The sequence below is a fragment of the Octopus sinensis genome, linkage group LG27 (genome assembly GCF_006345805.1).
Source record: "Octopus sinensis linkage group LG27, ASM634580v1, whole genome shotgun sequence".
In the NCBI taxonomy this organism is placed as follows: Eukaryota; Metazoa; Mollusca; class Cephalopoda; order Octopoda; family Octopodidae; genus Octopus; species Octopus sinensis.
The window spans coordinates 13,691,039-13,714,714 of record NC_043023.1 but is presented as its reverse complement, the minus strand read 5'-3'; the positions used below and the strand labels follow the sequence as shown (position 1 = coordinate 13,714,714).

The 23,676-nt window shown below is 42.0% G+C and overlaps 1 protein-coding gene across 1 annotated transcript in view; it reads right to left on the bottom strand.

Moving 5' to 3' along the window:
* LOC115225212 overlaps positions 1–22,084 on the bottom strand; it is a 22,621-nt gene extending 537 nt beyond the window's left edge. Inside the window, exons 1-8 of the mRNA XM_029796152.2 lie at positions 21,983–22,084; positions 17,967–18,106; positions 16,383–16,494; positions 12,740–12,864; positions 8,199–8,458; positions 6,304–6,968; positions 4,252–4,524; positions 1–3,541 (exon numbers count right to left, since the gene is read on the bottom strand). The exon at positions 1–3,541 is cut by the window's left edge and continues 537 nt beyond it. Coding sequence (XP_029652012.2) covers positions 454–3,541; positions 4,252–4,524; positions 6,304–6,968; positions 8,199–8,458; positions 12,740–12,864; positions 16,383–16,494; positions 17,967–18,033 — 4,590 coding nt within the window. The 5' untranslated portion in view covers positions 18,034–18,106; positions 21,983–22,084 and the 3' untranslated portion in view covers positions 1–453. The remainder of the gene's footprint in view (positions 3,542–4,251; positions 4,525–6,303; positions 6,969–8,198; positions 8,459–12,739; positions 12,865–16,382; positions 16,495–17,966; positions 18,107–21,982) is intronic.
* Positions 22,085–23,676: the final 1,592 nt, after the last annotated feature.

The window sequence follows — 23,676 nt, the reverse complement described above, 5'->3', positions numbered from 1 at the left end:
TTCCTGGGCCCGAGAGAGGGGTTGCTGAAGTTGAATGTGGCCTTGACGGTATCCTTGATGTTGGGGCTGACCGTGGGTGTGGCCTTGCCCATGACCATGAGATTGTGGACGGTCTCCCTTGAAACCCGGAGTGAGCCCTACACCTGTTCCAAACTCCCTTCTGTGATGCTTCATGTTGCTGAATCCAGTACTATTACTTGAAATATTATTATTATTATTATTTTATTATTATCATCATTATTTATTCTCGTCTCCTCGTTAGTGCTATTATCTCGTCGTAATGTTTGCTCACCATGGCAAGGCCCACTTCCATCCCCTGTACCCCCTCTAACATTCTCAGGCCGGAACTGACCCCCTCGATGTCCCCCAATGTTCTCGCTCTTCGTCATGTCGTTAGCGTTCATAATTAAAGAATTGCTAATCTCCTCGTTAAACCCGGCTACACCCATCTCATCATTTTCGGTTGTTTCTGCCATCTGCGTCAAAGACACCAAACGACGGAGACCTTCCGGCGATGCCGGGCCCTTTTCCACCATCCGATAAAACATTAAACTGTCTTTTCGAACCCTTATTCCTAGATTCAGACCCCTGAAACGGCGCGTCACTCAAGCCTAAGCTATTAGAGTTTCCAGTCTGTCTGTTCCAGACCCTGCTGGAGTTCCCCCTATTTTGGTTATAGTGACCCCCATGCTGGGTATTGACTGACCCATTTTTATATCTGCGACCATTTGGCCACATGTTGTTGTTGTTGTTATGGTTACTGCTGTACTGGAGAAAAACCCTATCATCAATATCTCTGTTTTCACCATGGTTACTGTAACCACCGTCATCACCACCACCGTCGCCACCACTGTTGACAGCGTGGACGTTAATCTCACCGTCATCACCACCACCACCGTCATCTTTGTTGTTTGCCCCTTCCTCGAGGGTCCGGCCTGTCTTGGGTGAATTCCCTCCTTCAATACCACGATGCCGATTGAATCTCATCCCATCGGAATTCCTATTATGCATTCTATCCATCTCCGATGCTGCATATCTCTGCCTCTCGTCGACGTCAAATGCTAATTGACAATCCTGCATGTCATTGTTGACATGGCGGTCAAACCTACCGCTACTGTTAGACGATTTCCCAGCTCTGAAATTTGCAGCAGAATTGTCGATATCCCTACAACTCCCAAAGTTACCTGCCCCAACGCCAAACTTCCTACAACCCATGCTCTTTTCATCTTCACCTTTTTGACCGATTCTGCTGGCACTGGGATCATGGTCACACCCAGACGATCTGGGCCCTCTCTTCTCAGTGTCATTGACGTCAGTTGTTGCCGGTCTCTCATTACTGTCAAACAGACCCGTCGCACACCTTTCGTCAACATCAAATCTACCAGCGATACACCTTTCATCAACATCAAGTCTACCTGCCTCATAACTTCCATCAGCATTAAATCTACCTGCTTTACAATGCTCATCGTCATCAGGACCAAATCTACCCGACGAATACTGTTCGTCTGCGCCAAACCTGGCCCCTTCAGACCACCCATCGCTGCCAAATCTACTCACTTTACACCTGCCCTCTGCACCAACGAACCTGCCTGACTCACACCTCACGTCGGAACCGAATCTCCCACCTGCTTCACGGTTTCCATCTGTGCCAAACCCACCTGTTTGGCCTTTCTCACTGGGGCCCAATCTACCTACATCCCTACCACCAACATCAAACCCACAACCTCTGCCATCCGTGCTGCCGGCCCTACCGCAATTTTCCCCGCCCCGTTTTACAGAATTCGTCAAAAAAACCTTCCTCTCCTCCGTGTCCCTTGAGCTGACAGACCACTCCTTATCACCATGGTAACTCCTGCTGTTGCTTTTGTTGCCCGCAGTCCCCTGATCACCGCCTTTCCGGAATGTTCTCGTATCTGGTCCATACGGATGGGGGGTCATATTTTGACGTTTCCCACGATGACGGGTACCGTCGCCTTCATAGTCCTGTATTTCTGATTTTGATGCATTCATGGTCAATCCCGTCGTCGTCGTCGTCGGCCGTCTGTTGTCATGGAAAGGTGGACGGGGGCTACTGCTGTCATAATAATCCCGAGACTGGGATCTAGTTATGTTGTTGCTGTAGGTAGAAGGGGACGAAGCGAGGCCCCTTCTGTTCCCATGGGGATGAAAATCATTATCCATATCTGGGTGATTATACCGCCTTTCATTACTCTCCTGATGAAATCTTCCCTCTCTCCCTAATTCTTCTTCCCCGTCCCTTTCTCTGTCCCCGAATGCAAGCCGGTCACTTCCGCTGTTTAAGTGGACAGCTACAAACGGCTCGTCATTCGCCTTCCGTCGTTCGTACATGTCCCGACGGTCTCCTGTCCATTTCCCGTCACGTCGGTCAAACACACCCCTTCTTCCACCACAGCCACCACCACCACCACCATCATCATCATAATCATAATTATAGTCATCGTAGCCACCGCTGCCAAACCTGTCACGGCCACATGACCCCGGAGACTCAGAGAACCTCTGGGCAATTCTATCACGTTCCGGCCCTTCCTCTTCTCTCTCCCACCTTCTCCTCCGGCCACCACCACCACCACTACCACCACCGGCATCATACTCGGCCTCATCCCAATGGCTCAAATCTGGATTTGACAAGTAAACCGTCTTCTCGTAGTTACCGTCGGAATGGACGTCTCGTTGATAGCCGCGTCCTTGACCGCTATTACGATGGTCAAGACGACCACTAATCCAAACTCTGCGTTCGCTGCCCTGCTGGCCCGAGCCTCTGTCTTCGCAATTTCGACCTCTGACCTCCAACGACCTCATCAGGTCAACATCTGCATTTGCATACGATGACCTCGACCTGCCCGAATCATCTTCGTTCCAGAACCTCGAACCATTCCAGCCATCTCGATCGTGACGGGGAATGTCACGGTCAAAATTATCGCCATGGCGATAGTAATGGCCCCGCGATTGATGCTTTTCGCTGTTTCGCCTCTCCAGGAAATCCCTTCGACTGACACCACCACGACCACCATCACCTCCTCCATCACCCTCATTCAGATCATAACAGGGGCTTCTCACTGATCTCGCCGACCGACGATCAGCAGTGGTGGCCATGCCGGAAGATTGTTCATGGTAGCGGTGACGCTCTCTAAGACTGTCAATGTAAGGCTCCGACATCCAGCTTGCAGAACGGGAACTTCGCGACCGGGAGGCACTCCTCCGATTAGCAGAGTCACAGCTCCCATCACCGACGCCGCCCCTGTGCCTCATCCTAGAAGATTCTGACGTGCGAGTATTCCGTTCGTGGTCGTGGGACGTGCCTCTCTTAATACAGTCACTGCTCCCACTGCTATCCCCTCTGTGTCTCACATGACCGGACCCCGTCGAACTTTTCTGAGACGTTCGGTCGAAATCCCTATTTTTAGACATCCTGGGGTTTGTAGACCCGGCTGGCGGCACGTCTTTCTCTTTTCCGGTGTCGGTTTTGTGGCACTTCTCCTGCGACCCCTTCTGTGTGGTTTGGTAGGCATCTTCGTAATCCCTACAAAGGTAAGAAGTAGAAAAAAGATAGGGATCACAATGAGGGATTTTATTATTTTCTTTATAAAGAAACAAAAGGGGGTTTTAAAAAAATGTCTTTTTAGGTGAAGTGTTGTTTGTGTGTGTGTGTGTGGTGTATACATACATATATACAGAGGGAGCAAGGGAGAGAGAGAGAGAAAGACAGAGAGAAGGAGAGAGAATAAGAGAGAGAGAGAGAAAGACAGAGAGAAGGAGGGAGAGTAAGAGAGAGAGAGAACAAGGCAGAGAGAAAGAGAGAGAGTACGAGGGAGAAAGCAAGAGAAAGGGAATAAGAAAGAGAGGGAGAGAGGGTTAGTGAAAGAGAGAGAGAGGGGAGAGAGAGCAAGAATGAGAGAGAGAGGGAGAGAGCAAGAGAAAGGGAATAAGAGACAGAGAGAGGGTTAGTGAGAGAGAGAGAGTGAAAGAGACAGAGAGAGAGAAGTTTAGTGAGAGAGACAGAGAGAGTGAGAGAGACAGAGAGAGTGAGAGAGACAGAGAGAGAGAGTGAGAGAGAGAGTAAGAGAGACAGACAGAGAAAGAGAGAGAGAGACAGAGAGAGGGTTAGTGAGCCAGAGAGAGAGAGAGAGAACAAGACAGAGAGAAAGAGAGAGAACAATGGAGAGAGAGGGAGAGAGAGCAAGAGAGAAAGAGAGAGAACAAGAGAGAGGGAGGAGAGAGAAGGGGACTTACTTGGCAAATTGTGAGAGAGCGGCCAACATGTCTAATTTATTCATAAGATTGGAAACGGAGTCTGTGACGCTGCCATCCTCCTTTTGGGTGGGGCCGTCCTGACCCTGCTGCACGTCGGTGTGACGATGACCTTTAGAAGTGTCGCTGGACAAGGGCGCCGCCGCCGCCGCCTCCCGACTCGTTTTCGATTGGCCCCTACTGCTGCTGCCGCCGCGAGTCGATGACTCATAGGTCGTCCTCATACGTTTGCTCGGACAGTCTCTGTGTGGAGACCTGGAAGAGGAAAAGGAATGAACATCACGACATCGTCTGGCTTTTAGATTGGAGGCACAAGCTTGTGACTGTGCCTCCGCAGTCTCACACAACACGTTCCGAATGGCACAGCCACAACAACACAATATATTCAGGTGCACCACCACAATAACCATATTGACCCCAGTATATAACTGGTACTTGGTTTATTGACCCCGAAAGGATGGAAGGCAAAGTCAACCGGTTTTAGATTGGGGCCACGAGCTCGTGATTGTGCCTCCACAGTCTCACACAACACCCCGATACATAACTGGTGTGGTAGCACATGGCCTAGTGGTTAGAGCAGCGGACTCGTGATCGAAGGATCATGGGTTCGAATCTCAGACCGGGCAATGTGTGTGTTTATGAGCAAAACACCTAAGCTCCACGCAACTCCGGCAGAAGGTAATGGCAAAACTTCTGCTGACTCTTTCGCCACAACTTTCTCTCACTCTTTCCTCCTGCATCTTGCAGCTCACCTGCGACGGACCAGCGTCCCATCCAGGTGGGGAACCTATATGCCAAGGAAACCGAGAAACTGGCCCTTATGAGCCAGGCATCGCTTGAAAAGGAACAAACAACAACAAATGTATATGTGGAGGCACATGGCCTAGTGGTTAGAGCAGCGGACTCGCAGTCGAAGGATTGCAGGTTCGAATCTCAGACCAGGCAATGTTTGTGTTTATGAGCGAAACACCTAAGCTCCATGCAGCTCTGGCAGAAGGTAATGGCGAAACTTCTGCTGAATCTTTCGCCACAACTTTCTCTCACTCTTTCCTCCTGCAATTTGCAGCTCACCTGCGATGGACCGGCGTCCCATCCAGGTGGGGAACCTATATGCCAAGGAAAATAAGCCAGGCGTAGCTTGAGGAGTAACAAACAACATAACTGGTATTTGGTTTATCGACCCCGAAAAGATGGAAGGCTAAATCAACCATGGCAGAATTTGAACTCAAAATCAAGCCCAATGTTTCACTGGTACTCAATTTATCGACCCGAAAGGATGAAAGGCAAAGTCGACGCTGGCAGAAATTGAACTCAGAATGTAATGACAGATGAAATACCACTAAGCATTTCACCTGGTGTTTTAACGATTCTGCTAGCTTGCCGCCTAAATAATAATAATAATAATAATAATTAAAAATTTTTTTTATGCGTCCTTTTCAAGCCTAGCCAGGCTCATGGGCCCAGTTTGCCGGTTTCTGTGGTGTATGTGTTCCCCCCAGTGATGTTATCCAAGGGAAAGGCAAAGGGGCCGATACAGCTTGGTACCAGTGATGTCACAACTTATTTCTACAGCTGAGTTAACAGGAACAATGTGAAATAAAGTGTCTTGCTCAAGAACACAATGCACAGCCCGGTCTGGGAATCGAACTCACAACCTCACGATCGTAATAATATTAATAATAAGTTTATTGCACACAGTGCTCAGATGTACTATGACTTCTTGGAGAAAAGGCTGGAAATCTCATGCACGCTAACACTACACACCCAGCAGATTGTGCCTCTTTCATTTCTTTCCAAAACCCTCACATACCAAAACCCTTCACACACCAAAACCCTTCACACACCAAAACCCTCACACACCAAAACCCTTCACACCAAAACCCTTACACACCAAAACCCTTCACACACCAAAACCCTCACACACCAAAACCCTTCACACACCAAAACCCTCACACACCAAAACCCTTCACACCAAAACCCTTACACACCAAAACCCTTCACATACCAAAACCCTCATACAATATAAACACTTACCTGTCTCGAATGGGTTTACTGGTGCTACTCTGGGCCCTGTCCGTCTTATTGATACCTGAGTTCGATCTGTGCGCCATCGACGATTCCCGGCGGGAAGACACGCCCCTCTCTTTACTCGTTGGTGGCACCTTATGGTTAGCTTTCACTTCTGTTTGGTTCTGGCTTGAGTCTGCCGACTTCTGGTTCGTCTTAGAATCCTTCTGATTCAGACTTACCCCGTCCGTTGCCGATGACCTCTGGGTCACCTTAGCGTCTTTCTGATTTCGACCAAGCGCCGAAGACGACGACGATGACGACTGGTTTGCTTTGGCCTCTTTCTGAGTCGGACCCACAGCCGGCCCCGACGCCGGGTGCGTCTTCGAATCTTTCTGATTTTGACTGACCGCCGTCGCTGCCGTCCTCCTCTTCTGTTGCTGTGACTGGCCAGAGCTTTTGGCCTCGACACGAGACTTCTCCACCACATCACCATCGCCATCTGGATCATGGGCAGGTAAGCTATCTGTATCGTTGTCCCCGCATTCATTGCCCTCAGCATCGGCCCCGTCTCTGTACTCTGTGTTCCTGCCGGCCCCACGACGTCGACCGCTTCGTAGGTTGCTGTAGTGATGAGAACCAGGTTTTTTCCACTGGAAACTTCGACTGCTTTTCCCAAACGCTTGTGGGAGCTGCAAAAATATACGCATATAACAATATATATGTATGTATATGTCTGTGTATATATGTATGTATATGTATTTGAGTCAAGAACATCAACATCAAAAAATACAAATGGAACTTGTAGTTGTGATACCTCTGCTGGTGGCATGAAAAAAGCACCATCCGATCGTGGCCGATGCCAGCACCACCTTGACTGGCTCCCATGCATGTGGCACGTAAAAAGCACCAACCGATCGTGGCCGATGCCAGCACCACCTTGACTGGCTCCCATGCATGTGGCACGTAAAAAGCACCAACCGATCGTGGCCGATGCCAGCACCACCTTGACTGGCTCCATGCATGTGGCACGTAAAAAAGCACCAACCGATCGTGGCCGATGCCAGCACCACCTTGACTGGCTCCCATGCATGTGGCACGTAAAAAGCACCAACTGATCGTGGCCGATGCCAGCACCACCTTGACTGGCTCCCATGCATGTGGCACGTAAAAAGCACCAACCGATCGTGGCCGATGCCAGCACCACCTTGACTGGCTCCCATGCATGTGGCACGTAAAAAGCACCAACCGATCGTGGCCGATGCCAGCACCACCTTGACTGGCTCCCGTGCAGGTGGCACGTAAAAAGCACCAACCGATCGTGGCCGATGCCAGCACCACCTTGACTGGCTCCCGTGCAGGTGGCACGTAAAAAGCACCAACCGATTGTGGCCGATGCCAGCGCCGCCTTGACTGGCTCCCGTGCAGGTGGCACGTAAAAAGCACCAACCGATCGTAGCCGTTGCCAGCCTCCCCTGGCACCTGTGCCGCTGGTATGTAAAAAGCACCCACTACACTCACGGAGTGGTTGGCGTTAGGAAGGGCATCCAGCTGTAGAAATACTGCCAGATCAGATTGGAGCCTGGTGCAGCCTCCTGGCTTCCCTGCCCCTGGTCAAACCGTCCAACCCATGCTAGCAAGGAAAACGGACGTTAAACGACAATGATGATGATGATGTCTGTGTGTACATATGTATGAGGTTGCTTCTGGTCCTTAAACAGGATCAACTCTGCTAATCCCAAGAATACCACATGTATCTCAAGAAATGGAATTTCCATTTACATTTAAACACAAACAATTTTCCTGTCTTATGAATAGCAAAGGACCACATTTCGGACTTCTCCCACTACAGAGCTCTGGGATGAAGACCGCTTCACTCAACAAGCAAACAAACAAACATCAACAACAACAACTCTACATACCCCAAGAAGATTTGCCTGGGTGCTGTTCCCAGAGAGAAGCTGGTCCTGTGGAGATGTGCCCAAAGTGTTATCTTCCTGATGCTGAGACCCTGATGCCGAATGTCTTTTGTGACTGTGATAGCTGCCTCCACTGCTGTTGTTCAGGTTTGATCTCTCACTGCCAAATCCTGGCTTCCGTGTGTATGAAGATTGGTAACCTTTTCCCTTCCTGGTCAAAGAATATCGCCCGACATTCTGCACTGGGCTCCCATCATTATTGGCTGCAATACAACAATACAGGACTGTATTGATCAAAATATAGCTCATTTGCATAACTGAACTCTTTTCTTATCAGGTTTAGTAAAATAACTTAGTCATTATTAAACTGGTGTTTGGAACATAAATTAACATAAATTAAGAAGAAATTTTGATTGAAAGTTTTAATTTAGACCACTTTAACCCTTTTCTTAGCATATTTCTGTTGAAATACACTGACTTTGTTGTAATTAATTTTGAAATTAATGAAGAATTTAGTAAAATAACTGTCATTATTAAACTGGTGTCTGAAGCATAAATTAACATAAATTAACAAGAAATTTTGATTGAAAGTTTTAATTTAGAACACTTTAACCCTTTTCTTAGCATATTTCTGTCGAAAGACACTGACTTTGTTTAAATTAATTTTGAAATTAATGAAGAATTTAATAAAATAAGTGTCATTATTGATCTGGTTTTTGGAGCATTAATTAACAGGAAATTTTGATTGAAAGTTTTAATTTAGAACACATTAATCCTTTTCTTAGCATATTTCTGTTGAAAGACACTGACTTTGTTTAAATTAATTTTGAAATTAATGAAGAATTTAGTAAAATAACTGTCTTTATTAAGCTGGTGTTTGGAGCATAAATTAACATAAATTAACAAGAAATTTTGATTGAAAGTTTTAATTTAGACCACTTTAACCCTTTTCTTAGCATATTTCTGTCGAAAGACACTGACTTTGTTTAAATTAATTTTGAAATTAATGAAGAATTTAATAAAATAAGTGTCATTATTGATCTGGTTTTTGGAGCATTAATTAACAGGAAATTTTGATTGAAAGTTTTAATTTAGAACACATTAATCCTTTTCTTAGCATATTTCTGTTGAAAGACACTGACTTTGTTTAAATTAATTTTGAAATTAATGAAGAATTTAGTAAAATAACTGTCTTTATTAAGCTGGTGTTTGGAGCATAAATTAACATAAATTAACAAGAAATTTTGATTGAAAGTTTTAATTTAGACCACTTTAACCATTTTCTTAGTATATTTCTGTTGAAAGACATTGACTTTGTTACAATTAATTTTGAAATTAATGAAGAATTTAATAAAATAAGTGTCATTATTGATCTGGTTTTTGGAGCATTAATTAACAGGAAATTTTGATTGAAAGTTTTAATTTAGAATACTTTAACCGTTTTGTTACCATATTTTTGTTGAAATACACTGCCATTGTTTAAATTAATTTTGAAATTAATGAAGAATTTAGTAAAATAGTTTTATCATTAAGCTGGTGTAAGGTGGCGAGCTAGCAGAATCGTTAGTACACCGGGCAAAATGCTTAGCGGCATTTCACCCGTCTTAATGTTCTGAGTTCAAATTCTATCAAGGTCAACTTTTCCTTTGATCCTTTCAGGGTCAATGAATAAAGTACCTGTGAAACACTGGGGTTGACATGATCAACTAGTCCCCTCCACCAAAATTTCATTCTTTGTGCCTTTATATATTAAATCTACACCAGTATATCACTGCTACTTTATTTTATCAACCCCACAACAATGAAAGGTAAAGTTAGTGTTAGTCTTCTATTATAATTCCATTGACATCTCGGATGCTTTATAGGAATATTAAATCTACCCCAGTATATCACTGCTACTTTATTTTATCAACCCCACAACAATGAAAGGTAAAGTTAGTGTCAGTCTTCTATTATAATTCCATTGACATCTTGAATGTTTTATAGGAATATTAAATCTACCCCAGTATATCACTGCTACTTTATTTTATCAACCCCACAACAATGAAAGGTAAAGTTAGTGTCAGTCTTCTATTATAATTCCATTGACATCTTGGATGTTTTATAGGAATATTAAATCTACCCCAGTATATCACTGCTACTTTATTTTATCAACCCCACAACAATGAAAGGTAAAGTTAGTGTCAGTCTTCTATTATAATTCCATTGACATCTTGAATGTTTTATAGGAATATTAAATCTACCCCAGTATATCACTGCTACTTTATTTTATCAACCCCACAACAATGAAAGGTAAAGTTAGTGTCAGTCTTCTATTATAATTCCATTGACATCTTGAATGTTTTATAGGAATATTAAATCTACCCCAGTATATCACTGCTACTTTATTTTATCAACCCCACAACAATGAAAGGTAAAGTTAGTGTTAGTCTCTATTATAATTCCATTGACATCTTGGATGTTTTATAGGAATATTAAATCTACCCCAGTATATCACTGCTACTTTATTTTATCAACCCCACAACAATGAAAGGTAAGTTAGTGTCAGTCTTCTATTATAATTCCATTGACATCTTGGATGTTTTATAGGAATATTAAATCTACCCCAGTATATCACTGCTACTTTATTTTATCAACCCCACAACAATGAAAGGTAAAGTTAGTGTCAGTCTTCTATTATAATTCCATTGACATCTTGGATGTTTTATAGGAATATTAAATCTACCCCAGTATATCACTGCTACTTTATTTTATCAACCCCACAACAATGAAAGGTAAAGTTAGTGTCAGTCTTCTATTATAATTCCATGACATCTTGAATGTTTTATAGGAATATTAAATCTACCCCAGTATATCACTGCTACTTTATTTTATCACCCCACAACAATGAAAGGTAAGTTAGTGTCAGTCTTCTATTATAATTCCATTGACATCTTGAATGTTTTATAGGAATATTAAATCTACCCCAGTATATCACTGCTACTTTATTTTATCAACCCCACAACAATGAAAGGTAAAGTTAGTGTCAGTCTTCTATTATAATTCCATTGACATCTTGGATGTTTTATAGGAATATTAAATCTACCCCAGTATATCACTGCTACTTTATTTTATCAACCCCACAACAATGAAAGGTAAAGTTAGTGTCGTCTTCTATTATAATTCCATTGACATCTTGATGTTTTATAGAATATTAAATCTACCCCAGTATATCACTGCTACTTTATTTTATCAACCCCACAACAATGAAAGGTAAAGTTAGTGTCAGTCTTCTATTATAATTCCATTGACATCTTGGATGTTTTATAGGAATATTAAATCTACCCCAGTATATCACTGCTACTTTATTTTATCAACCCCACAACAATGAAAGGTAAAGTTAGTGTCAGTCTTCTATTATAATTCCATTGACATCTTGAATGTTTTATAGGAATATTAAATCTAACCCCAGTATATCACTGCTACTTTATTTTATCAACCCCACAACAATGAAAGGTAAAGTTAGTGTTAGTCTTCTATTATAATTCCATTGACATCTTGGATGTTTTATAGGAATATTAAATCTAACCCCAGTATATCACTGCTACTTTATTTTATCAACCCCACAACAATGAAAGTAAAGTTAGTGTTAGTCTTCTATTATAATTCCATTGACATCTTGGATGTTTTATAGGAATATTAAATCTACCCCAGTATATCACTGCTACTTTTTTTATCAACCCCACAACAATGAAAGGTAAAGTTAGTGTTAGTCTTCTATTATAATTCCATTGACATCTTGGATGTTTTATGGAATATTAAATCTACCCCAGTATATCACTGCACTTTATTTTATCAACCCCACAACAATGAAAGGTAAAGTTAGTGTCAGTCTTCTATTATATTCCATTGACATCTTGGATGTTTTATAGGAATATTAAATCTACCCCAGTATATCACTGCTACTTTATTTTATCAACCCCACAACAATGAAAGGTAAGTTAGTGTTAGTCTTCTATTATAATTCCATTGACATCTTGATGTTTTATAGGAATATTAAATCTACCCCAGTATATCACTGCAACTTTATTTTATCAACCCCACAACAATGAAAGGTAAGTTAGTGTTAGTCTTCTATTATAATTCCATTGACATCTTGGATTTTTATAGGAATATTAAATCTACCCCAGTATATCACTGCAACTTTATTTTATCACCCCACAACAATGAAAGGTAAAGTTAGTGTTAGTCTTCTATTATAATTCCATTACATCTTGGATGTTTTATAGGAATATTAAATCTACCCCAGTATATCACTGCTACTTTATTTTATCAACCCCACAACAATGAAAGGTAAAGTTAGTATTAGTCTTCTATTATAATTCCATTGACACCTTGGGTGTTTTATAGGAATATTAAATCTACCCCAGTATATCACTGCTATATTTTATCAACCCCACAACAATGAAAGGTAAAGTCTGTGGCCTTAGATTTGACACAAGACATAAAAAGAAGGGAAAAACCCCCAGAAAAAAATGAAAATGAAGAAAAGGAGGTAATCATACTTGTATTCCTTCGGTAATCCTTTGCAGGAACAACTACAAGTTGGTTTTGGTCGATTCGAAGAGTTTTGGTTTTGAGGAGTTCCATCTGGGCATCTTTCGCAGATCGGTATTCTGCAACCGCCGTGCTGCAGGGAAGAAGAAGAAGGGTGAAAACAGAGAAGGTGAGTAGGGTACAATAAAAAAAACAATAAAAAAAACAACCTTTTACATATTACTCTTTTACTCTTTTACTTGTTTCAGTCATTTGACTGCGGCCATGCTGGAGCACCACCTTTAGTCGAGCAAATCGACCCCGGGATTTATTCTTTGTAAGCCTAGTACTTATTCTATCGGTCTCTTTTGCTGAACCGCTAAGTTTACTCTTTTACTTGTTTCAGTCATTTGACTGCGGCCATGATGGAGCACCGCCTTTAGTCGAGCAAATCAACCCCGGGACTTATTCTTTGTAAGCCCAGTACGTATTCTATCGGTCACTATTGCCGAACTGCTAAGTTTACTCTTTTACTTGTTTCAGTCATTTCACTGTGGCCATGCTGGAGCACCGCCTTTAGTCGGGCAAATCGACCCCGGGACTTATTCTTTGTAAGCCCAGTACGTATTCTATCGGTCTCTTTTGCCGAACCGCTAAGTGACGGGGACGTAAACACACCAGCATCAGTTGTCAAGTGATGTTGGGGGGACAAACACAGACACTCAAACATATACACATACATACATACATATACATATATATATATATATATATATATATATATGGCAAACAGCCACGATCGCACGTAAAAAGCACCATCCGACCATGGCCGTTTGCCAGCTTCGTCTGGCACCTGTGCCGCCTAGACTGGCTTCCGTGCCGGTGGTACGTAAGAAGCACCCACTACACTCATGGAGTGGTTGGCATTAGGAAGGGCATCCAGCCGTAGAAACATTGCCAGATCAGACTGGGCCTGGTGCAGCCTTCTGGCTTCCCAGACCCCAGTTGCACCGTCCAACCTATGCCAGCATGGAAAGTGGATGCTAAACGATGATGATGATCATCATCATATATACATATATACGACGGGCTTCTTTCAGTTTCCATCTACCAAATCCACTCACAAGGCTTTGGTCAGCCCAGGGCTATAGCAGATTCACTTGCCCAAGATGCCATGCAAGTGGGACTGAACCCGGAACCATGTGGTTGGTAAGCAAGCTACTTACCACACAGCCACTCCTGCTTTACTGCCCACAAGGGGCTAAACATAGAGGTCAAACAAGGACAGACAAAGGGATTAAGTCGATTACATCGACCCCAATGCGTAACTGGTACTTTATTCATCGACCCCGAAAGGATGAAAGGCAAAGTCGACGATGGCGGAATTTGAACTCAGAACGTAACGGCAGACGAAATACCTATTTCTTTACTACCCACAAGGGGCTAAATACAGAGGGGACAAACAAGGACAGACAAAGGGATTAAGTCGATTACATTGACCCCAGTGAGTAACTGGTACTTAATTTATTGACCCTGAAAGGATGAAAGGCAAAGTTGACCTCGGCGGAATTTGAACTCAGAACGTAACGGCAAACGAAATACCTATTTCTTTACTACCCACAAGGGGCTAAACACAGAGGGGACAAACAAGGACAGACAAGGGATTAAGTCGATTACATCGACCCCAATGCGTAACTGGTACTTTATTCATCGACCCCGAAAGGATGAAAGGCAAAGTCGACGATGGCGGAATTTGAACTCAGAACGTAACGGCAGACGAAATACCTATTTCTTTACTACCCACAAGGGGCTAAATACAGAGGGGACAAACAAGGACAGACAAAGGGATTAAGTCGATTACATTGACCCCAGTGAGTAACTGGTACTTAATTTATTGACCCTGAAAGGATGAAAGGCAAAGTTGACCTCGGCGGAATTTGAACTCAGAACGTAACGGCAAACGAAATACCTATTTCTTTACTACCCACAAGGGGCTAAACACAGAGGGGACAAACAAGGACAGACAAAGGGATTAAGTCGATTACATCGACCCCAGTACGTAACTGGTACTTATTTTATCGACCCCGAAAGGATGAAAGGCAAAGTCAACTTCGGCGGAATTTGAACTCAGAACGTAATGCCAGACGAAATACGGCTAAGCATTTCGCTCGGCGTGCTAACGTTTCTGCCAGCTCACTGCCTTCCATATATAGGCACAGGTGTGACTTCCCAACTACATGGTTCCAGGTTCAATCCCACAGCATGGCACCTTGGGCAAGTATCTTCTACTAAAGTGATTATTGAACCAGTCAGAAAATATTTTTTGGGTTACCCATGCTTTCTTGTTTGTGTAATAATGCACAGGTAAATTAAACCACACTTTTTGGACATCTCGGATGTTGGCTTTTTTCAATGACTGCCAACTTCACCTTGTGTGGGCCTGCAGTATAAACCCATATATACCCCTGGTTGTGTTTTCACAATGCAAAAATCCGCTCCTACCTGTTTGGATATGAGCTCACGGATCTTTTCCGTTTGACCGGCAGTTTTTTCTAGCAGTCTCATATGAAATTGTCACCCATAATTATGACCCTAGAATCGATCTATTGCATTTCAATCTGTTTTAGGGTTAGGGTTAGGGGTGAGGTTACGGGTGGCGGGAAGGGTATCTTTTTTCTTCACAAATGTAAATAAACCCAATCTGTTTCTTAAACGAGGGACATATACATACGGCACAGAATGTTTTTTTACCTCAATGGACGTCATTGATTGGTTGAAATTGCAGAAATTGAAGAAAAAAACCAACAAATGGATCTTTTTGGTTTGAATGGCAGTTTTTTCTAGCTTTGTCATATGAAATTGTCACCCATAATTATGACCCTAGTATCGATCTATTGCATTTCAATCTGTTTTAGGGTTAGGGCTAGGGGTGGGGGAAAGGGTATCTTTTTTCTTCACAAATGTAAATAAACCCAATCTGTTTCTTAAACGAGGGACATATTCATACGGCACAGAATGTTTTTTTTACCTCAATGGACGTCATTGATTGGTTGAAATTGCAGAAATTGAAGAAAAAAACCAACAAATGGATCTTTTTGGTTTGAATGGCAGTTTTTTCTAGCTTTGTCATATGAAATTGTCACCCATAATTATGACCCTAGTATCGATCTATTGCATTTCAATCTGTTTTAGGGTTAGGGGTGGGGGGAAGGGTATCCTTTTTTTCTTCAGCAATGTAAATAAATGCAATCTGTTTCTTAAACGAGGGACATATTTATACGGCACAGAATGTTTTTTTTACCTCAATAGACGTCATTGATTGGTTGAAATTGCAGAAATTGAAGGAAAAGAACCCAACAAATATCTTACAAACTGTAGAATTTTCTCAATAAAGCCAAGAGAAAAAGATGTTTTATAAACACATTCTACCAGTATACGAAGTTTAAAAGTGTTTAGTTACGTGGAAATTATTTTAAAAAACTGCCGGTCAAACAGAAAAGATCTGAACTCACTGAGAAACATCAAACTGAGCATAGGAAATGCTCAGTAGCTAATTGATGGGATGGTCACAGTTGGAACTTCTATGATCATAGGCCTATCTGGATCAGGACTGACCTGGGGTTAAACAACAACAACAACAACAGCAGCAACAAAGTCAAAAGTCTTACTTACAATCCATCCACCCTGCGAATGCTTTTAGCCCCAGGGAAGAGGACATCCAAATACTCGGTGGTGGTCCAATGAGGAATGTTCTCAATGTAGAGCTGGCGAGATTCCAATGGATCTGAAATGTTGAAATAATAATAATAATAGTAATAATAATAGTAATTTTTTTCTACTATACTCTTTTACTTGTTTCAGTCATTTGACTGCGGCCATGCTGGAGCACCGCCTTTAATCGAGCAACTCGACCCCGGAACTTATTCTTTGTAAGCCCAGTACTTATTCTATCTGTCTCTTTTGCCAAACCGCTAAGTGACGGGGACATAAACACACCAGCATCAGTTGTCAAGCAATGCTAGGGGGACAAACACAGACACACAAACACATACACACACATATATATATATACATATATATACGACAGGCTTCTTTCAGTTTCCGTCTACCAAATCCACTCACAAGGCTTCGGTCGGCCCGGGGCTATAGTAGAAGACACTATAGGCACAAGGCCTGAAATTTGAGGGGAAGGGACTAGTTGATTACACTGACTCCAGTGTTTCACTGGGACTTAATTTATCAGCCCCTGAAAGAATGAAATGCAAAGTCGACCTCAGTAGAATTTGAACTCAGATCATGCAGACAGACAAAATGCTGCCAAGCATCTTGCCCGGCATGCTAACGATTCTGCCAGCTCACCACCTTAATAATAATAATAATAATAATAATAATAATAATAATAACAATAACAACAACAACAATAATAATAATAATAATGATAACAACATAGCACGCTGGGTGAAATACTTAGCCGTTACTTTCTGAGTTCAAATTCCACCGAGGTCGACTTTGCCTTTCATCCTTTCGAGGTCGATTAAATAAGTACCAGTTACGCACTGGGATCGATCTAATCGACTTAATCCCTTTGTCTGTCCTTGTTTGTCCCCTCTGTGTTTAGCCCCTTGTGGGTAGTAAAGAAATATCTATATATATATCATGGCTGTTGCCAGCCTCGCCTGGCCTCCGTGCCGGTGGCACATAAAAAGCACCGTCCGACCGTGGCCATTTGCCAGCCTCGTCTGGCACCTGTGCCGGTGGCACGTAAAAAGCACCCACTACACTCACGGAGTGGTTGGCGTTAGGAAGGTCATCCAGCTGTAGAAACACTGCCAGATCAGACTGGAGCCTGGTGCAGCCTTCTGGCTTCCCAGACCCCGGTTAAACCGTCCAACCCATGCTGGCATGGAGAACGGACGCTAAATGATGATGATATATATATATATATATATATATGACAGGCTTCTTTCAGTTTCCGTCTACCAAATCCATTCACAAGGCTTTGGTCAGCCCAAGGCTATAATAAAAGATACTTGCCCAAGGATCCACGCAGTGGGACTGAACCCTGAACCATAACACAGTTGGATTGAACCAGGAACCATTGAAGTGGCAGAACTCTTTCAGTTGGATACAACTAACAAAGGAAGACATATTTGAAGTGGGATACCTTACAGCAACAGCAAAAACATTATCCAAAAATAGTGGACCCCGTTCTAAGAAACGATACAGAAAAAAAAAAGAGGGGTCAGCCATCATTACCTTTATTTGATGTGCCTTCATTCTTGGAAGAACATCCTTCTATGGTAAGAACCTTGTCTTCAACCATGAGGGTCTTGTCTTTATGGATGTAAGCTGCCACATCTCTGACACAGTTGAACTCCACAATGGCTGTTGTTGAGCTGGAGAGAGAAAACAGAAAAAATGGGGAAAAAAGGCACGGGTGTGATGAATGCCCTGCACGCAGATGAATTTTTTTGCAAATAATTTTTGTGAAAATATTAAAATATGTTACAGTTCTATATTTAAGAGATGAGGAATTATTTACATTATTTACATTTGATGGATATTTGTCATCTTGTTTGTTGTTAACACAACGTTTCGGTTGATATACGCTCCAGCCTTCGTCAGGTTAACCCCTTACCCAACAATTATTTTGAAAATAAATGTATTTTTGCAGACATATTTTTTATTGTTTTATTTTACTATGTTTTGAATGGTGATTTCGAGGTATATTTCAACCCTTATTTATTATTCATAAAATGTGCCTTCCAACCCTTCGACTGTCTCCAGGTGACTAAATCATACTCGGTCTTCAATGCCTTACTCAAGCGAAAGGTGGCAGAAATCGTCACTGCCAGACGTATAAAGTGAGCGAATATACTCGTATATGTCAAAAAAGAGTTTATAATAGACGAAGGAACTCATTTGCTGTCGATTTTGGCGAGTCTATCTTTTGACGAGTTAACTCACCAGAGATAGAAAAAAACGATTTCGGTCAAAACGCATATATTCGTTTCTGCCGGGTAAGGGGTTAAGAGCGCAAGCTACTAACCCCTAGATTTTGAGTTCGATTCCAAGAAGTGACCTGAATAATAATAATAATAATAATAATAATAATAACATCAAAAAATGCCAGGTACAAAATTTCCCCAAGACACTTGATGAAGGCTGGAGGGTATATCAGTCAAAACATTGTGTTAACAACAAATAAGATGAGGACAAATATCTGTCAAATGTAAATAATTAAAATATGAGTTGGCAAAGAAATTTTAATGTTATTTTAGTGGGTTTGGAATTAAAATTAAGGAAAAATAGCATAAAATGAAGATTCTTCTCCAATTTTCCACCGAAGAATCATGCGCGTTCCAAAAAAGAAAACTTTCTATTTCATTAGTTTTATAGTGAAAAGCTAAAATATGAATTGACAAAGAAAATTAAAGGTTGTTTTGCAAATAGAAATTTGCATATGACTAAATAAATGATTAATCAAACAATAGTGATTATGGGAAAGAAAGTGAACAAAACGAAATACTTATATAAAACTAGCAGCATAGCCCGGCGTTGCCAGGTATGTAAGAGCCCCTAGTAGGCAACGACTAATCCCAATCTAGTTCTTTCCCTCTAGGGAACGAAGGCGCATGTGTAGGTTGCAATGTCTTCTCTTCACTCGAATACTTCTGTGTATACGATGTCCCTAGCTGTCTCCCAACAGAAAATGTGTTGCATATAAAAAGCTTAGATTTTCGACCCCATGTCGAATTTATCGATTTTTTTCAGAACTGGGGGAACTTTTCAAAATTTTCACTGCGTTAGTTTTGAATTATGACATTGGGCTATGTGTGTGTCAAGTTTCATCAGAATCGGTTGAAAGCAGTGGTCAGGGTGAGGGTACAACCTGACAGACACACAGACAGACAAACTGCCGTTTATATATAGAGAGATATTGCATAGAATTTCAGAAGAGTTTTCAATGTCTTTTAATGATGGCAAGCGAATCAAACATACTGCAGTTTGTTGAAGGATATAAATAATATGACCACTTGCTTATCAGGAAATTTGTAAGTTTGATTGAAAATATATATTTTCTTTCATTTAATTATCACCATTATAGGTATTTATACTCAGGTGAAATTAAGAAATCAACTCTTAAATAAATGAAACCCTTGAATCCATCCCTGTACACACACACAGTCGCATATCTATATATATAAAACTGTAGTTGTGTGAGTGTCTGTCCCCTTCGATTTAGATTCCTAACTACTCCCACATTTTGCGGTGCAGTTTAACCAAAACCGGGTATCTTATAGTCGTGATTCATATCGAGCCCGTCTGGCTATTAGCGCGCGTCTACGATGAGTCTACAATTTAAAAAATAATTTAACATAATTTTTTATTCCATTTTAATGCATAATTTTTCGTGTGTCGATGGCGGCGGAGTTGGCGTCCACGCTCACAGCTGCACCTGTTTGCTTCTCCCCCTTCTTCCCTCCCTCGTGAAGCTGTGGGGGAGGGAGTGTAAGGAAATCAACGTCGTAAAGCGTTGTCAAGGAGACCAGCGTTTTTTTAGAACAACGACTTCATGGCTTGAAGACACCAAAACAGAAATGGCTAAGAAAGCCCAAATTGGCATCTACAAGGGAAGTAACTCTCTAAAAATGCTTATATAGTTATTTCGCTTACAAACCCGAGCAACGCTGGGTGATACTGCTAGTCTATGTATATATTTATGTAAGTTTGAAGATAATCAAAACCAAATTTTCATCATTTTGAGCCAGTCACCCAATGAGTATTTCTATCAAATTTGGTGAAAATCCGTTCAGCCGTTTCCAAGTAATTTCGCAAACACACAGACAGACAGAGACAAGTTATTACAATACCCTGCTTTCGCTTACGCTTGCAGGGTTGAAGTTGGGTAGAGCAATTGAAGAGGAAGGATTGATAAAGTGATGAGATATTGAAAGGGTGTAGGGTTAGGGTATATGTATTTGTGTGTGTATGTGTGTGTATGTGTGTCTGTTTGAACCCTTGAATCCAGCCCTGTACACACACACAGTCGTATAGCTATGTATATATTTATGTAAGTTTGAAGATAATCAAAACCAAATTTTCATCATTTTGAGCCAGTCACCCAATGAGTATTTCTATCAAATTTGGTGAAAATCCGTTCAGCCGTTTCCCAGTAATTTCACAAACACACAGACAGACAGAGACAAGTTATTACAATACCCTGCTTTCGCTTACGCTTGCAGGGTTGAAGTTGGGTAGAGCAATTGAAGAGGAAGGATTGATAAAGTGATGAGATATTGAAAGGGTGTAGGGTTAGGGTATATGTATTTGTGTATGCATGTGTGTGTATGTGTGTCTGTTTGAACCCTTGAATCCAGCCCTGTACACACACACAGTCGTATAGCTATGTATATATTTATGTAAGTTTGAAGATAATCAAAACCAAATTTTCATCCTTTTGAGCCAGTCACCCAATGAGTATTTCTATCAAATTTGGTGAAAATCCGTTCAGCCGTTTCCCAGTAATTTCGCAAACACACAGACAGACAAAGACAAGTTATTACAATACCCTGCTTTCGCTTACGCTTGCAGGGTTGAAGTTGGGTAGAGCAATTGAAGAGGAAGGATTGATAAAGTGATGAGATATTGAAAAGGTGTAGGGTTAGGGTATATGTATTTGTGTATGCATGTGTGTATGTGTGTCTGTTTGAACCCTTGAATCCAGCCCTGTACACACACACAGTCGTATAGCTATGTATATATTTATGTAAGTTTGAAGATAATCAAAACCAAATTTTCATCATTTCGAGCCAGTCACCCAATGAGTATTTCTATCAAATTTGGTGAAAATCCGTTCAGCCGTTTCCCAGGTATTTCGCAAACACACAGACAGACAAAGACAAGTTATTACAATACCCTGCTTTCGCTTACACTTGCAGGGTTGAAGTTGGGTAGAGCAATTGAAGAGGAAGGATTGATAAAGTGATGAGATATTGAAAAGGTGTAGGGTTAGGGTATATGTATTTGTGTATGCATGTGTGTGTGTATGTGTGTGTAGGTATGTGTGAGTGTGTGTGTTTGTGTGTATGCATATGTGTGTGTGTGTGTGTGTTTATGTGTGTGTATGCTTGTGTGTGTGTTTGCATATGTGTGTATGCATATGTGTTTATGTGTGTGCGTATATGAATATGTGTATGTGAACATAGTACATAACACAGAGTAGCAGTGTCCCTCAACTGGAAACTGAGCTCCCTTGTTAAAACACTTACTGTGGGGCCCTGATGACACTGGTCGACTCCTTGAAGAGAAACCGGAGCACATCATTGGATATATTCTCTGGCAAGTTGGACACTTTTATCGACCGAACATCTGTGAAAAAAAAAAAAAAGAACAGAGAAATAAGGGGAGAGACAAGTGTTAAAAAGGGGTTAACCCCTTTGATACCAACAGCTCAAGAACACTCCGGGCCCTATGATACAAACTTCCTGTTTCTAAAGTGACCCAAATTAATTGTTTCTTCCTTCCTTCTTGAGCCACGCCTAGCTCATAAGGGCCAGTTTCCCGGTTTTCTTGGCGTATAGGTTCCCCACCTGGACGGGACGCCACTCCGTCGCAGGTGAGCTGCAAGATGCAGGAGGAAAGAGAGAGAGAAAATTGTGGCAAAAGAGTCAGCAGAAGTTCACCATTACCTTCTGCCGGAGCCGCGTCGAGCTTAGGTGTTTCAATCATAAACATACACATCGCCCGGTCTGAGATTTGAACCTGCGATCCCTCGACTGCGAGTCTGCTGCTCTAACCACTTGGCCATGTGCCTCCACACACACACACACACATTGTTTGTTCCTTCCTTCTTGAGCCACGCTTGGCTCATTAGGGCCGGTTTCGAGGTTTCCTTGGCGTATAGGTTCCCCACCTGGATGGGACGCCAGTCCGTCGCAGGTGAGCTGCAAGATGCAGGAGGAAAGAGAGAGAGAAAGTTGTGGTGAAAGAGTCAGCAGAATTTTCGCCATTACCTTCTGCCGGAGCCGCATGGAGCTTAGGTGCTTCGATCATAAACACACACACTGCCCGGTCTAAGATTCGAACCCGCGATCCCTCGACCGCGAATACGTTGCTCTAACCACTAGGCCATGTGCCTCCACGACCCAAATTAATTGAAACAAAGTCCGTGGATTTCAACAGAAATATGGTAACAAAAGGGTTAAAGTGATCTGAATTAAAACTTTCCATCATAGGCGCAGGAGTGGCTGTGTGGTAAGTAGCTTGCTTACCAACCACGTGGTTCCGGGTTCAGTCCCACTGCGTGGCACCTTGGGCAAGTGTCTTCTACTATAGCCTCGGGCCGACCAAAGCCTTGTTAGTGGATTTGGTAGAGGGAAACTGAAAGAAGCCCGTCGTATATATGTATATATATATATACTCTTTTACTTGTTTCAGTCATTTGACTGCGGCCATGCTGGAGCATCGCCTTTAGTCAAGCAAATTGACCCCAGGACCTATTCTTTTGTAAGTCCAGTACTTATTCTATCCGTCTCCTTGCCGAACCGCTAAGTGACGGGGACGTAAACACACCAGCATCGGTTGTCAAGCAATGCTAGGGGGACAAACACAGACACACAAACATATACACACACACATACATATATATATGAACAGGTCACGGATTTTAGCGACGAAAATATTTTGACAAATTAAACTTTAAAAATTGTTGAAGTGAATCGAACGGCTTTTGTGTGTTTCTTAAATGGCTTATAAACACCTTCCACGCCACAATTGTTTTCGTTTCAGCACACAATCTCAGATCAAATTACTTGCTATGCGAGTACATCTCCGTAATACATTATATATATATATATATATATATATATATATATTATATTATAAAGAATGCACAAAAAAACACAACAATACGAGGACGTGGAACAAATATAGTATTATTGGACGCTCAGGAAAGAAGGAGGGT